Source organism: Colobus angolensis, unplaced genomic scaffold (genome assembly GCF_000951035.1).
Source record: "Colobus angolensis palliatus isolate OR3802 unplaced genomic scaffold, Cang.pa_1.0 Scaffold103, whole genome shotgun sequence".
In the NCBI taxonomy this organism is placed as follows: Eukaryota; Metazoa; Chordata; class Mammalia; order Primates; family Cercopithecidae; genus Colobus; species Colobus angolensis.
In genome coordinates, this window is record NW_012111253.1 from 3,545,079 (window position 1) to 3,558,716 (window position 13,638).

General features: G+C 44.6%; 2 protein-coding genes across 4 annotated transcripts; one reads left to right on the forward strand and one right to left on the reverse strand.

Moving 5' to 3' along the window:
* Positions 1 to 1,586: 1,586 nt before the first annotated feature.
* LOC105511919 lies at positions 1,587 to 4,340 on the reverse strand. The gene is made up of 2 exons (XM_011942135.1): positions 4,196 to 4,340; positions 1,587 to 2,246 (listed from the first exon to the last, which is right to left on the reverse strand). The coding sequence occupies exons 1-2, from the start codon at positions 4,318 to 4,320 to the stop codon at positions 2,060 to 2,062; spliced, it is 312 nt and encodes a 103-aa protein (XP_011797525.1). The 5' UTR covers positions 4,321 to 4,340; the 3' UTR covers positions 1,587 to 2,059.
* On the forward strand, positions 1,885 to 6,970 carry MID1IP1 (MID1 interacting protein 1). Of its 3 annotated transcripts, none has more exons than XM_011942114.1 (3): positions 1,885 to 1,940; positions 2,994 to 4,871; positions 5,144 to 6,970. In XM_011942114.1, the coding sequence occupies exon 3, from the start codon at positions 5,408 to 5,410 to the stop codon at positions 5,957 to 5,959; it is 552 nt and encodes a 183-aa protein (XP_011797504.1). In that variant the 5' UTR covers positions 1,885 to 1,940; positions 2,994 to 4,871; positions 5,144 to 5,407; the 3' UTR covers positions 5,960 to 6,970. The 3 variants fall into 3 exon arrangements, with proteins under 3 accessions (XP_011797504.1, XP_011797513.1, XP_011797519.1); XM_011942123.1 differs by having other exon boundaries at positions 4,768 to 4,871; XM_011942129.1 differs by lacking the exon at positions 2,994 to 4,871 and having other exon boundaries at positions 1,891 to 1,940.
* Positions 6,971 to 13,638: the final 6,668 nt, after the last annotated feature.

Below are 13,638 nucleotides of genomic sequence, written 5' to 3' on the forward strand. Positions count from 1 at the left end.
AAAATTTTGTTGTATAGATGGCAGCATATAGATGTAGCTGTTAAAATAAGTCCATTAAATGTTAGGCAGCATTATAAGCAGTAGATATCTATTGGGTAGTAGAAAGAACATTGGATTTGGCATCAGAAAACTGGGTCAAATTCCAGTTCTGACAGTTTGGCTCTTAAACTGTTTGATCCTTGCTTTCTTCGCAGGGTGGTTGTGAAGTTAAAATGAGTTAACATGTCTTTTGAGTTAACATGTCTAAGTGCCAAGCACTTGTGCTCAACAAATATGACCTAGAAAAATTACCATTCACAATAATATAAGTGGCTGTGCCACTCCATTTTGTCCTAGAAAAGATGGTACTTGGAATGAGAGGGGCCACACTCAAAAGCGAACCAGAGCTACTTCTAAAGATAGTGACTAGGATGGATGAGTGACTCAAAAGAGAACATGAAGAATGGCTACAGGAACTGGGGATAACTGACTTGAAGAATAGTAGACTTAAGAAGACCGTATCTACCTTCAAACATCTGATAGTGTGCTTCATGGCCTTCTGGAGAGCTCCAAAAGATAGAAGAACACTGGAGAACGGAAAATACAAGAATGTGGGCAAGGGCGACCACTTGGTGGGGATGTTGTGAGCGATTTCAGCACAAGTGGATGGTTGGACTACATGGCCTTTAACACGAGTGTCTGATTGTCATATTTCTAGGACATTTTCCATGAAGTGGATCCTTCTAAGTCTGTCTCAAAATAATCCAGGATCTCTCTTATCATGGGTTGGGCTGGCTTCTTGCCTTAAAATATCATCTTTCTTCCAGTTCTAGGCCAGATCTCTTCTTTATCCAGTCTGACTTTCTTGCACCAGTTTACTCTTGCTGACTACTTTGTTTAGGGATTTCTGGTCACTTTTAAAATATATTTTTCCCCCTAAACTGTCCAAGGGACACAGTACAAGGGGTAATTTGTGGACATTTTTGGGGAGATGAGCAAGCAAAGCATGATTTTCAGGTTGCTTAAGTAAAAGAGTGGGAATTAAGAACCAGAATTTAAGAGTTCCGGCCGGGCGCTGGTGACTCACACCTGTAATCTCAGCACTTTGGGAGGCCAAGGCGGGCAGATCAAGAGGTCAAGAGATTGAGACCATCCTGGCCAAGATGGTGAAACCCTGTCTCTGTTAAAAATATAAAAATTAGCTGGGCGTGGTGATGCGCACCTGTAGTCCAAGCTACTCAGGAGGCCGAGGCAGGAGAATCACTTGAACCCAGTAGGTGGAGGTTGAAGTGAGCCGAGATTTTGCCACTGCACTCCAACCCGGCAACAGTGCGAGACTCCGTCTCAAAAAAAAACAAAAAAATCCAGAATTGGAACTGTGAACCAAGAAGTTGGGGTGGGTACCTTAGACAAGGCTTTTGCTGGGAATTTAGCATATAGGATAGAAAGCAGAGACCAAAGGCCTCTCGTTTTGAGGCTGTTGGCGTGCTACAAGGACTCAAAAGTTATTTGTTCAACGGATGACTACTGTTTTCTGGAGGCAAACTGAATACCCGGCAGGAGGCTCGGCACCTCCTCCAACCTGTTCCAGATCGGGATAGGGAAGGTGCCTGGGGCAATCAGTAGGTTGCCAGCCTTCCTTAGGCCTGGGCTAGCCCGCTCCCCTCCCATGTGACCCCAGGGAACCATTTTAATTTTTTTACAGCCAAGCGTAGGGGAGAACTGGCTGTGCGCCGGTTGCCAGGGACGCGGCAGCCAGCTTGGCTGGGCTGGGGTGAAAGAGGACACTGCGTGGGGGAGGGCTCTGCGGCTTCTGACTGGCGGGAGCATCAGGACTCATTTGCATAATATTTTCTGACGGCTTCTGATTGGCTGAAGCCAGAGGGGCGGTGGTGGGGTGATTCCAAGGGCCCAGAGCTCTGGTCCGCGGACCTTTTCCTTCTGGAGTTACCCCGGTGGGTGTGAGTTGTTGCGGGGTCTGGGGGAGCTGGGAGGCCCGGTTTGGGAATTTTTGCAGGCAGGTGCATGAGCCATCTTTCTCTGAAAGTGTTTAAGAAATGTGCAAGAACAGCGGCCAGAGTCAAGAAACTGGGGGATGAAGGGTTATGTCGAGACCAGACTGAAGGAAACGTATCAGGGGAGGGGTGGAGGCCAGAAGGAAGGAGTTAGGTAGGGGCCCTCTCCCAAGCTGGTGTTTTTTGCTGGGTGGAATCCTTTTGCTAGATCCATTGGATTTCCGTTTTCCGTGAGTTATCACACTGTTGGAACTGGGAAGAAGAGAAAAAGAGGCAAGAGTTTAGTAACTTAAGTCTGAATACCGAGTTTTCATCCGGGTGCATACGTTCTTAAAATACCAAATGGATCCAAGAAGGGGGACAAAGTATGCTTTAATTTATGAGAAGACCAGCCACTAGAAACTGTATATCTGTTTTTCTCGAGTTTTCCTCTTGCAGTGCTCTTTCAATCTCGTTGGACATATTTTATATTATTTTCCTGCTTAAGAACTGGGAGTTGGGTGGAAGGATCTGTGGCTCATCATAGCCGATTTCCACACTTTTAAGGTTTCTGACTCTTCACATAAACACCTCTCACTATGATGAGGTCCTATATCAAGTACAATTAATCTTTGTACTTTACAATTTACATAGTGATTTTTATTTACATTATCTTATTTGAACTTAATAGAAATCCTTGGCACGGCCCATGGAACAAGCTCCATTTTTTTGATAAAGAAACTGAGGCTAGAGAAGTTTCTAAGTCTATGTGTGCAGAGAGGGAAGGTGAAATTATTGTAATGCTTCAGAGTTATATAATGCTTCCCCCGCTCCCATCCCCTCTATATTTTTCTTTCCATTGATTTTCCTTCAAAACCCTGATAGGTCTATCCCAGTTTTGCAAGTAAGAAAACATGGGCTATGATCTAGAGCTAATAAGTTTTGGGGTAGTGGGTCCCCAGACTTGGGTCTGTCTCCAAGGGTCACTGACTTTTTTTTTTTTTTTTTTTTTGCCAACAGATTAGTCCTTGTGGCACCAAGCCAGAATTTCATTCAAAAGACAATTAGGAAGACGGTTTTCTATGGAAAATATTTAAGTATAAGTCTTAATGTGAAAGAAAGAGGGAGAGAAAGAAACCCCTTTATTATGTTCTTCCTTCCTTTGGCATTTTTTGTCCTGTGGGAAAAAACTGTACTAGGGACAGAGACCCCTGTTAGGTTTTAGAGAAAAGGGAATTTTTTTTTTTTTTTTTTTTTTTTTGAGACAGAGTCTTGCTCTGTGGCCCAGGCTGGAGTGCAGTGGCAAGATCTCGGCACACTGCAACTCCGCCTCCTGGGTTCAAGCAATTCTCCTGCCTCATCCTCCCGAGTAGCTGGGATTACAGGCGCCAGCCACCACTCCCGGCTAATTTTTGTATTTTTAGTAGAGACCAAATTTCACCATGTTGGCCAGGCTAGTCTGGAACCCCTGACTTCGTGATCCGCCTGCCTTGGCCTCCCAAAGTGCAGGGATTACAGGCGTGATCCACCGCGCCAGGCCGAGAAAAGGGATTTAAAATGAGAAGCTTGAATCTTACTGAACATAATTGTAGGACTGTCAGAGAGGACTGGTGGATGAGGAATATGGCAAGGGACATAAGATGGGAAAAATTAAGTAGGCTGTGCTTTGGAAGTCTCAAAGTGAAATTCAAGGTGCAAGGCTCTTAAAAGTTAAATCCAGCGATTCGGTACATAGCTTAGGCCCTATTAAATGACCCAGTGCTTTAAGAACTATCTTTTGAAAGGAACGCTTCACACATGCACTCTCAAAAATAATTGGACACCTCACTTCTCTGTTAAATGGTGAAAGACACCCAAGACTAGACCTAACTACTGTCACCCTCTCCTGGCCTCTTGGCAGCCAAAAGGCCACATAGCCCAGGCTCTCCAGCATCACTGTGTAGCCGACTTGGACAAAAATTGACTTCTTCCAGTGGCCACTTTCAGATCTCTTGAAAGAATCAGCAGATGTGATAGTGTGCCCCTCTTCATCCCTGGCAACCACTGTTACAGGAAAGATTGGGAAAGATTCCGCCCCGCCGGGAGGGAGGCAAAAGCCTCTGACCTTCCCCTCCCCCAATAGCTGACCCAGGCCAGGGCCACTGCGGAAGCATCGCGCGTCCACGTGCACCCAGCGTGCCCGGCCACCCTTCTTACGTAAGAGTCCCAGGATGGAGTTGTACCTGCTGCTGGCCCCTCTTCCCCGACGGCTAATAATAAACCCGGGTTCCTGTTTCCCGGCCGCGGCCACTCCAGATTCTGGGTTGAGGGGCTCACTCTGCAACCAAGACACGTGCATTCCGGTCATCCCACCCCGGGAGCGCACGCAAGGCCCGCCCAGCCCCCACATGCCAGCCCACCCTCCAGTCTGTCGGGACGCCGGCGCCTTTTTGACCCTCTCAGTGCCCGGCCCTCCTCCAACTGGCCTGCCCAGGACTTGGTGCTGGCGGGGTCCAGCCGCTCCAATCCCTCCTCCTCTGCCCTGCCCTGCCCTGCCCTGCCCTGGCGCCCTCCCTCAGCCCCGGTATCAGGCGAGAGGCGGAGCTGGCCCGGCGCGCCCCGCCCCCGCTGTAGAAAGGGCCGGGCGAGTGTTACTCGCGGTCATCCCGGCCCGGGCCTTTTATCTCAGTGCTGCCGGGGGAGGCGGGAGGAGGAGACACCAGGGGTGGCCCTGAGCACCGGCGACACCTTTCCTGGACTATAAATTGAGCACCTGGGATGGGTAGGGGGTCAACGCAGTCACCGCCGCCCGCAGTCACAGTCCGGCCACTGACCGCAGCAGCGCCCTTGGGTAGCAGCCGCTTGCAGCGGGAACACTGAATTGCCAACGAGCAGGAGAGTCTCAAGACGCAAGAGGAGGTGGGTGTCCCCGCCCCATCTCTGCCCCGGTCAGCGTGGTTGCTTGAGCTCAGGCTGTTCGGAGGGAGAAGTTGTGGTGGTGGTGGGGGGACACCCTTCTCCCCGCGGCCCTAAGTGGTCGAGGAGGTGGGAATGCCCAGCCGCAGGGAGCCACCCAGGCGCCGTCCCGGGGGAGCTGTAGCCAGAGAAGGGGGTGCGCGCGGGCAAGGGCGCCAGGCCCCCTAGCCAGATGAATAATCTAATCTGTTCTTCCGTCCCTGTGTATCAAACAGGCCAGGGCTCGACCCACAGACCACCCTCAGCCATCGCGAGTTTCCGGACGCCAAAGCCAGGAGAAGCCGCCCATCCCGCAGGGCCGGTCTGCCAGCGAGACGAGAGTTGGCGAGGGCGGAGGAGTGCCGGGAATCCCGCCCCACCGGCTACAGCCAGGCCGCCAGCGCGGGCCTTGGAGAGAGCGTGAAGGCGGGCATCCCTTTGACCCGGCCGACCATCCCCGTGCCTCTGCGTCCCTGCGCTCCAGCGCCCGCGCGGCCACCATGATGCAAATCTGCGACACCTACAACCAGAAGCACTCGCTCTTTAACGCCATGAATCGCTTCATCGGCGCCGTGAACAACATGGACCAGACGGTGATGGTGCCCAGCTTGCTGCGCGACGTGCCCCTGGCTGACCCCGGGTTAGACAACGATGTCGGCGTGGAGGGAGGCGGCAGTGGCGGCTGCCTGGAGGAGCGCACGCCCCCAGTCCCCGACTCAGGAAGCGCCAATGGCAGCTTTTTCGCGCCCTCTCGGGACATGTACAGCCACTACGTGCTGCTCAAGTCCATCCGCAACGACATCGAGTGGGGGGTCCTGCACCAGCCGCCTCCACCGGCTGGGAGCGAGGAGGGCAGTGCCTGGAAGTCCAAGGACATCCTGGTGGACCTGGGCCACTTGGAGGGTGCGGACGCCGGCGAAGAAGACCTGGAGCAGCAGTTCCACTACCACCTGCGCGGGCTGCACACTGTGCTCTCGAAACTCACGCGCAAAGCCAACATCCTCACTAACAGATACAAGCAGGAGATCGGCTTCGGCAATTGGGGCCACTGAGGCGTGGCGCCCGCGGCAGCCCATCACCCTCTTCGACCCATCTCACCCTCTCTCATTCCTCAAAGCTTTCTTTTTTGTTTTTCCTGGCTGGGGGGCGGGAAGGGCAGACTGCAAATTGGGGGGCTGCGTACGTGCAGGAGGCGCGGTGGGGCTGCGTGGAGGAGGGGGCCTCGTGTGAGAGAGAAGAAAATGGTGGCCGGAGAGGGGAGGGCCCAAGGAACCTCCTGGGAGGGGGCCTGCATTCTGTGTTGGTGGGAATGGGACTGGGCTGACGCCCTGCATTCAGCCTGTGCCTTTCCTGGGGTTTCTTTTCTGTTCTTTTCGGAGGAGAAGGGCCATACCAGGGCGCGGCGCTGGGTTGCCACACTTGGGAAAGCAGCCCGGAGCTGGGTGCTGGGGAAGGCGGGGCGCATAGCCTCCCGCCGCCCTGCGGTTGGGCCGGTGGAGGCCCAGGCGTTGCCAGGATTGCATCAGTTTTCCTGTTTGCACTATTTCTTTTTGTAACATTGGCCCTGTGTTAAGTATTTCGAATCTCCTTCTTGCTCTGAAACTTCAGCGATTCCATTGTGATAAGCGCACAAACAGCACTGTCTGTCGGTAATCGGTACTACTTTATTAATGATTTTCTGTTACACTGTGTAGTAGTCCTGTGGCACCCCCACCCCATCCCTTTCTTGCCACTCCCGTCCCCACCCCCACCCCAGCGTGTATAAGCTGGCATTTCTCCGGCTTGTACGAAGCTTGCCACTCAGTGAAAATAATAACATTATTATGAGAAAATGGACTTAACCGAAATGGAACCAACTGACATTCTATCGTGTTGTACATAGAATGATGAAGGGTTCCACTGTTGTCGTATGTCTTAAATTTATTTAAAACTTTTTTTAATCCAGATGTAGACTATATTCTAAAAAATAAAAGAGCAAATGTGTCAACTAAACTGGACAAGCGTCTGGTCCTCATTAATCTGCCAATGAATGGTTTCATCGTTAAATAAAAATCAATTGATTTACTAGCAAAAGTAAATTTTGTGTTCTCTCTGGTGTTTCATGGTGGTGGATATTCATCTATGCGAGTATTTAGCTTTGTTTGGGAACTAGGTACTGACAAAATTTACTTCTAAACTTTATTTCTTATTCAGTACCAAGATAGGACCATACATCTCTACAAGTTCAGAAATATTTAAAGTATTTGGGAAGGTACATATATTGTATCTTTCAACCAATTTGGCTAACTTATTGGAGTGCGTAATTAATATTTTGAATTTTTTAAGAAGCTCAAGCACAAGCTAAAGTGTTTCGAGGCATAAAAACAAGGCTGAAATTTCACTTGGTTACTGAGAAGTGAAAATTAGAAAGGGAAGACCAGCCAATCTTAGTGCACACACCTTACAGGTTTTTAAGTTTATCTGAGTAGATATTTAAATGCATTATAACATGATCGATGACTTTTTTCACTAGTTCCAAAAAGGGCTAAGCTTTGTTGAGCGGCGTCCAGTAATGCTTCCAGTTTTTCAGTGAGCCAGTCTGCAATTGTGGACAGCAGTTCTGATCAAGGCTGCTGTGGAGCCCTTGGGAATGCTTAGATGCCATTATGATGCTCTACTGGGATGGTGGGAAGGGTAAAAGAATATGCTCTGCGTATTCTCTATTTCATTATTTGTTTTGGGGGATAAATGTCAGATCAACTTGTTGAAGTCATGAGGCATTCTCTAAGCTCATAGGACTTGAATTTAAAATATATTTAAGTTTGCAGTCTTAAAAAACAAGCAAAATGTTTTGTGGTGCTGGCGGGCAGGGGCAACTCAAGTCTATTATCAGCTTTTAGCTGCAGTGAAAAAAAAATGGGGAAGTGTCAAGATGGGTGCTTGCCAGTTGCCAAAGAAAGTTAATCTTTAATTTGTGTGAAGATAAGCTAGGCGGCACCAAATGTAAGACATACAGCCTCTTGTCTTGTGTCCCCTTTAAAATATCAAAGTGTAAGCAAAAAATAAAGGAAACTGAAAAAAAAAAAAAAAAAAAGAGGCTGCATGGTAGAAACACAAAGACTTTCAAAGACTTTGGAGCCAGAAACTGTGTGCAAATCCTCTTGCTACTAACTAATTGTGTGCATTTAACTCCAAGCCTGTTGCCACATTAGTAATCAGGCATAATAGTAACTACACTGCTTACTTCATGGAGTTGCAGTGAGAATTAAATGAGATTATATATAAAGTGTTTGAGGCTTAAAATTTTCTTTAGACACTACTGAAGTGCTTTACAAGTTTCTGTCTTTTTTGATGTTTACAGTGATTACATTCAAGCAACTTTCATACATGTTCGGTTTTAACATATTGACTACATTTCTCTGACAAATATCCTTAAAAAAAACCAATAACATTATAGAGTTAATGCAGAGTCCTAAGAATAATCTAGTAGCCACTAAGTTTTTCTTAAATCTTCACTTTACATGCTGTTATTTCTAGCACAAGTAAGCAGAGTCTTTCATATGCTTAAACACTGGAGTCTTTGGTTGCTATCATTATCAGCTGGCTTGCAAACAAGAAGCCAACCATTTTAGGAATGCTTTAAGTGAACACTTGCAAACCCCAGGGATGGAAAAAAATCCCTAAGAATGCCCAATTGTGAGCGTTTACAACCATCACAACTGTGGCTGAAGACTATGCCCTTCTGAAATGAGATCTCAAAGCAGTACAGCTCGAAACAAAAGGTTTTAGCAAAAAAATGGCATATGCACAATTTCTCCACCATTTTGTGTGCGTCAACCATTTAGTTAACTTTTCCACTTGAAAAAATGCAATAGAAAAGTTGACACCATGTTTCACTATCTCAGTTAATATTCACAATTACAGTGGCTACAACTCGGAAACAGCATTACCAATGCTGCCCAGAGTCACTTTACATTGAAATTAAGTTCTTTACACCAAGTAAATGGTTGTTTACAACCACTGGCTGGTGTCAGTATGAAGTAAATTGTATGAAGTAAAATTTCTAGATTTTGGGGGAAAACAAATGCTGCTCCAATCATCTCCTCTGCTGCTTCTGTTCCTCAATTCAAGCTTAAAAACCTTTCATGTTACTCTCTTGGTTTTGTTCCTTTGCTTGCCTGTGGGGATTTGGGCCTGCTGACCTGCACATTTCTCTCTTAATCTAAATGTTGTTTCATGTCTCCATTTCTGCCCTCACCCTACATTCTTCGTGAATATATGAGGCTTAGGACAATATGTCCACTTTAAGGAAAAGCATAATTTTAATTACATACGTGAAGCAACAAGTGAACTATCTCCTTTCTCAAAGCCATGAAGGAGAACTTGACTTAAAACCAAAAAAATAAAATAAAATAAAGATAAATAAATAAATCCACAGTTTGGGCAAGTGATAGCAAGCATTTTGGGGACATTCACTGAAAGTTGTTTTTGGAATATTATTGCAGTATATATAATACAGAAAAGTACATGTAGATAGCAAAACTAAACTCGAAAGAGTTATCAATTATTAACTTTATTTTTGAAAATATTTCTTCATGTAAGAGACTTTTTATATATAAACAGTGAGTCTGACCTAGGAATAGTGATGCTCGCTGTTAAAGAGCATTGGGATATTTATGAACCAGTAAGGTTTCTGGGCCCAGTAAGTACTATTCCACTGGTAGTAACTACTATTTTATTCCAGATCAATTTGTGAAACAAAATTAGGACAAATCCCCAAAAGATTCTCCAGTTAAAGCTTCTCAAGCTATTGAAAATTTTGCTGAACTTCTGAGGTAAAGCAATAAGTGACTTCATGTTTTCAGAAGGTCTTTCGTGAGGAATCTCAAAGTCATTTATAGATTTTAGGAGTTGAATAGAGTTGAATTTTAAGAATTGAATACATTGTGTGGCATACCCCTCAGAGAACTCTCAGAGATACTGTTGCTCTTTGACAGTGCCCAACTCCATGGCAGTTTATGACTAAAGGGAAGGCACAGACAGATGAACTGGGCAAAAAGGAACAGCTTAGGTTGTAATTGATTACCCGAACTGGGCAAAAAGGAGCAGCTTAGGTTGCAATTGATTACCCTCCAGATATTTACATTTGATAAGAATGTAAGAATTTTTTACATCAAAATCTTGTACCAAAGCTTCTGAGAAAGACTGGTTTTGCCCCTAAACACAGATTTCTGCTTTGTTCACATGGGGATTTCCATGTCTTACATTTATCCAATATTTCTTGGTGGTCTGGCCTAATTTACTCTTCCCGTGAACCTGAAAACAGTTTGTTAGAGAGCATGCCATAATTACAGTTTTGAGCAACTTGAAAACTAGCCTTCTGTTGACTTTTTTTTTATTTTTAAATGAAGTTTATTGGCATTTGCATATGCCTCATCATTTCCCCTTATTTTTAGTTACTGAGCAAAAATCATTTGAAAAATAGTGTCTCTCCTGTCTCCCTCTTTCTCCCTGTCTCTCTCCCTCCCCTAGTCCCTTCCTCCCTCTGTTCTGCATTGCCAATGGTTCTCAGATGTTTGCAAATTGGACACAGTTCTGGTGGATTCAGAGCTCAAATCTCATGCAATGTATCTTTTTCCCCAAAGTTATTTATCTTTTGATGGTACATCTAGTACATTTTTACCAATCATTGCATCTTTCTTTTATTTATTTTCAAGAGTTTTGGATACAATAATGACAGAAGGAATGTTTTCTTTTAAAGTTTTGGAGATAATGCTTTGCTCCCAACTAATAAAAAAACTTGATTGCAAGTTTTTGAAAACTCTAAAGATGTAGCATATTGGATTTGTTTCTTAAAATTAATTACTAGTCTTTTTAAAGTTGAAAAGTTTATGTAGCTTCTAATCAAGAGTAAATGGCTTTAATTATTAAGATAATTTAAACTTAAAATTATTTATTTTTTCTTTTAAGTCAGGTATAGTCTTTTTTTTTTTAATAACTCGAGGAAATATAAAGATTGTTCTTGAGTCACTTTGAACACTTTCACTAGGCCTCTAGCTAGTTTACTTGGAGCTGTGTAGAACTTTCTGATAGGTGGTGGACATGATGATAGTGTATTACCAACAACTCTTTTCGTCTCTGAAAACTAGTATTATCTTTTGACTCATGCAAATCTCATGCCCAGGACTCTCCACTATACAAGATCCCAACTCTGACTGTCATAAGGCCTTGCCACTCTCCATGGGGCAAAGAATCCTCAGAGCCAAAAGAATGCCCAGAACTGTGTCCCTACTTCTAGACCACACTCTGGGCACTTGGATACCCAGAGTTCCCTGTCCAAATGGCTCTGAGTCCATTCCAGGGATTTCATAGGTATCTGTCCTGGGTGTATTCTCCAGTGGCAGATGAGCTGCTGACTGTGCACCCCTAGGCCTGGGGCTTGGTGGGGAGCTGTGGATGGAGCTTGGACATGCAGACTGGGCTGTCCATATTTGTGCACACAAGGCCTTTTGTGGTGCAGAATGGAGTTTGGGTAGGAAAATAAGGAGATGGAGCAGAGGCTGGAGATTCCTGCTTGTTCTCTTGCCCTTTCTCCCTGGGTTTCAGGATGAACAAAGGGGTTGAAGACTGCAGAAAGGAAACAAGAGGTGGAAGTAGCTCAAGCTTTAAGGTCTTTTTTGGTTTCAACAAAAGAGGATTCCGTGCTTTTTCTCCCTAATACCCACATACCTCAGGAGTCACCTTGCTCCACTGAAGAAACATATTTAATTAATAAAATGTTGACTGAGGAAAAGAAAACCCACATCTGTATACAGAACTCTTCCAGCTGCTATTTAGTACTTGAATAGTGGTGATTGCAGCAAAGGTAGCTATTCTGGACTCAGATACATATTCCCTACAACCACGAGGATTTCAGCTCCCCAAATAGTCTTCATCTTTTTTTCTTTTTTTCTTGGTTGAGTTAGCTGTTTTCTTTTTAGTGTTAAAAGTCTTGGTCAAGTTAAAGCAGACAATGGAGAGTTGTGAATCTGTCTAAAGAAGTCCCCTAAAACCACGAGTATCTTTTCAATCCTTCCTGCTTTGGCATTCTGTACTTTAAATAGAAACATTTTTTTTTTTTTGTAACTTCCAGTGCTTTTTGTTATATTTTATTACTTCTTTGTCTATTCTTTCAGAATGCTTTGCCCAGCAGTTTTCAAAACATATCTGCCAAGGTGCCCAATTTGAATAATCCCAAACTGGTAAGAATTTGGGTTGCAGAATATCCTCATCACCTAGTTAAGAACAGGGCTGCACATGAGAACTTTCTGACCTTGGACTGTCTAGAGAACACTTTCTCCACTGTGGTTACACGCACAGTAGATAATAAAGACTAGAAAATTACTAGCAAAACATAGAAACCAGTTCTCTATTTTACCTAGCTCAATAAACAATGTTGGAGGTGGGGCATTTTCTAAAATCTATTTTACTTTTCAATATCAATATTACTAGTGTTGATATGTGCACTTTTATCAATGAGCATTCAGTTGAAACTGGACATGATTCATTTGATGTTGTCAAAGATAGAAACTAACTTTGTAGGGTTATTTTTTTTCCCCCTTTTGAATACCACACTGCTGAGGTAGCTTGTGGGCGAGCTCAATAGGGCCAATTAAAACCTGACTACTCTTCCACCATGTTGAAATACCTGACAGGACTTGCTGTGCCCTTGGATAATGGCCTTGTTTCTCCTGTCTTAGATATCTAATTGAGGAGATTTCCTGTTTGGTAGTCAAGGAAAGATGAAAATGAAAGTACCACATTGCTAGTTCTGACCAAGGTATTTAAAATTGTCCAGTTGTTCACAATGCAATATTAATTTTAAGCCCTGCTTTAAAAAATGAAATGTAGACATTGTGAAAGAACACATGCATGTTCTATAATAGCCAAAATATGTGTAGAATGCAAGGAGTGTGGTTAGTGCAGTTTAGTTATTCAAAAGAAGGTGCAGTATTTTATAACATCTAATTGACATTGCAGCTTATAACTCACAGATGCTTTGAGGATATAATTTTGTTTCTGTTGTGATAAGTACTTGTTGATAATTTCTTCATAGCTTAAATGTTTTGGAGGAAGTGCCAATATTAGCTCTTGGGTTGGGGTCTGGGAGGAATCTCAGCAACCAGCAGCCCTTCTAGTGGATATGGGAGCAGAAGAAAATGCCTGCTCCCTGCAGCCATATTGGCTCCATGTGGAAAAAGGGAGGCACCAAGCCAAGCCTGTTTAATATAGTCTTTCCAAATTTTCCAGATGTTATTCGCCACTCCCCGATCCTGGGTCAGTGTGAGTAACAAGAGTGATGGAGAAAGGCAAAATATGTTTCAGGACATTCCTGGCCATTGGAAACCTGAGGAGTGGGAAAAAATGTTCTCTTCTGATAGCCAGCTTTGATACCTTTTTCTCTGACTCAAAAGGCAACAAATATTAAGTAGAAGCATATGAAATTGCCATTTTTGTTGATCAACCAACATGGTCATTTTGTTGGTCAACCAAAATGGTTGAATGCTCCCTGATTTCAGCAGTTAGATACCCCTCTTGTGGGTGTGCTATAGTATTTTCCCATCACTTTATGAAACTATTTTTCACCAACTCAGAGTTGGCCTGATGTTGAGGTAGAAGGGGTAGGGGGCAAAAGGAGATGGGGGTGGGGTGGGGAGGATATTATATAGAGGAGACAAATAGAATGGAAGAAACAGGAGGATATATAGATAAA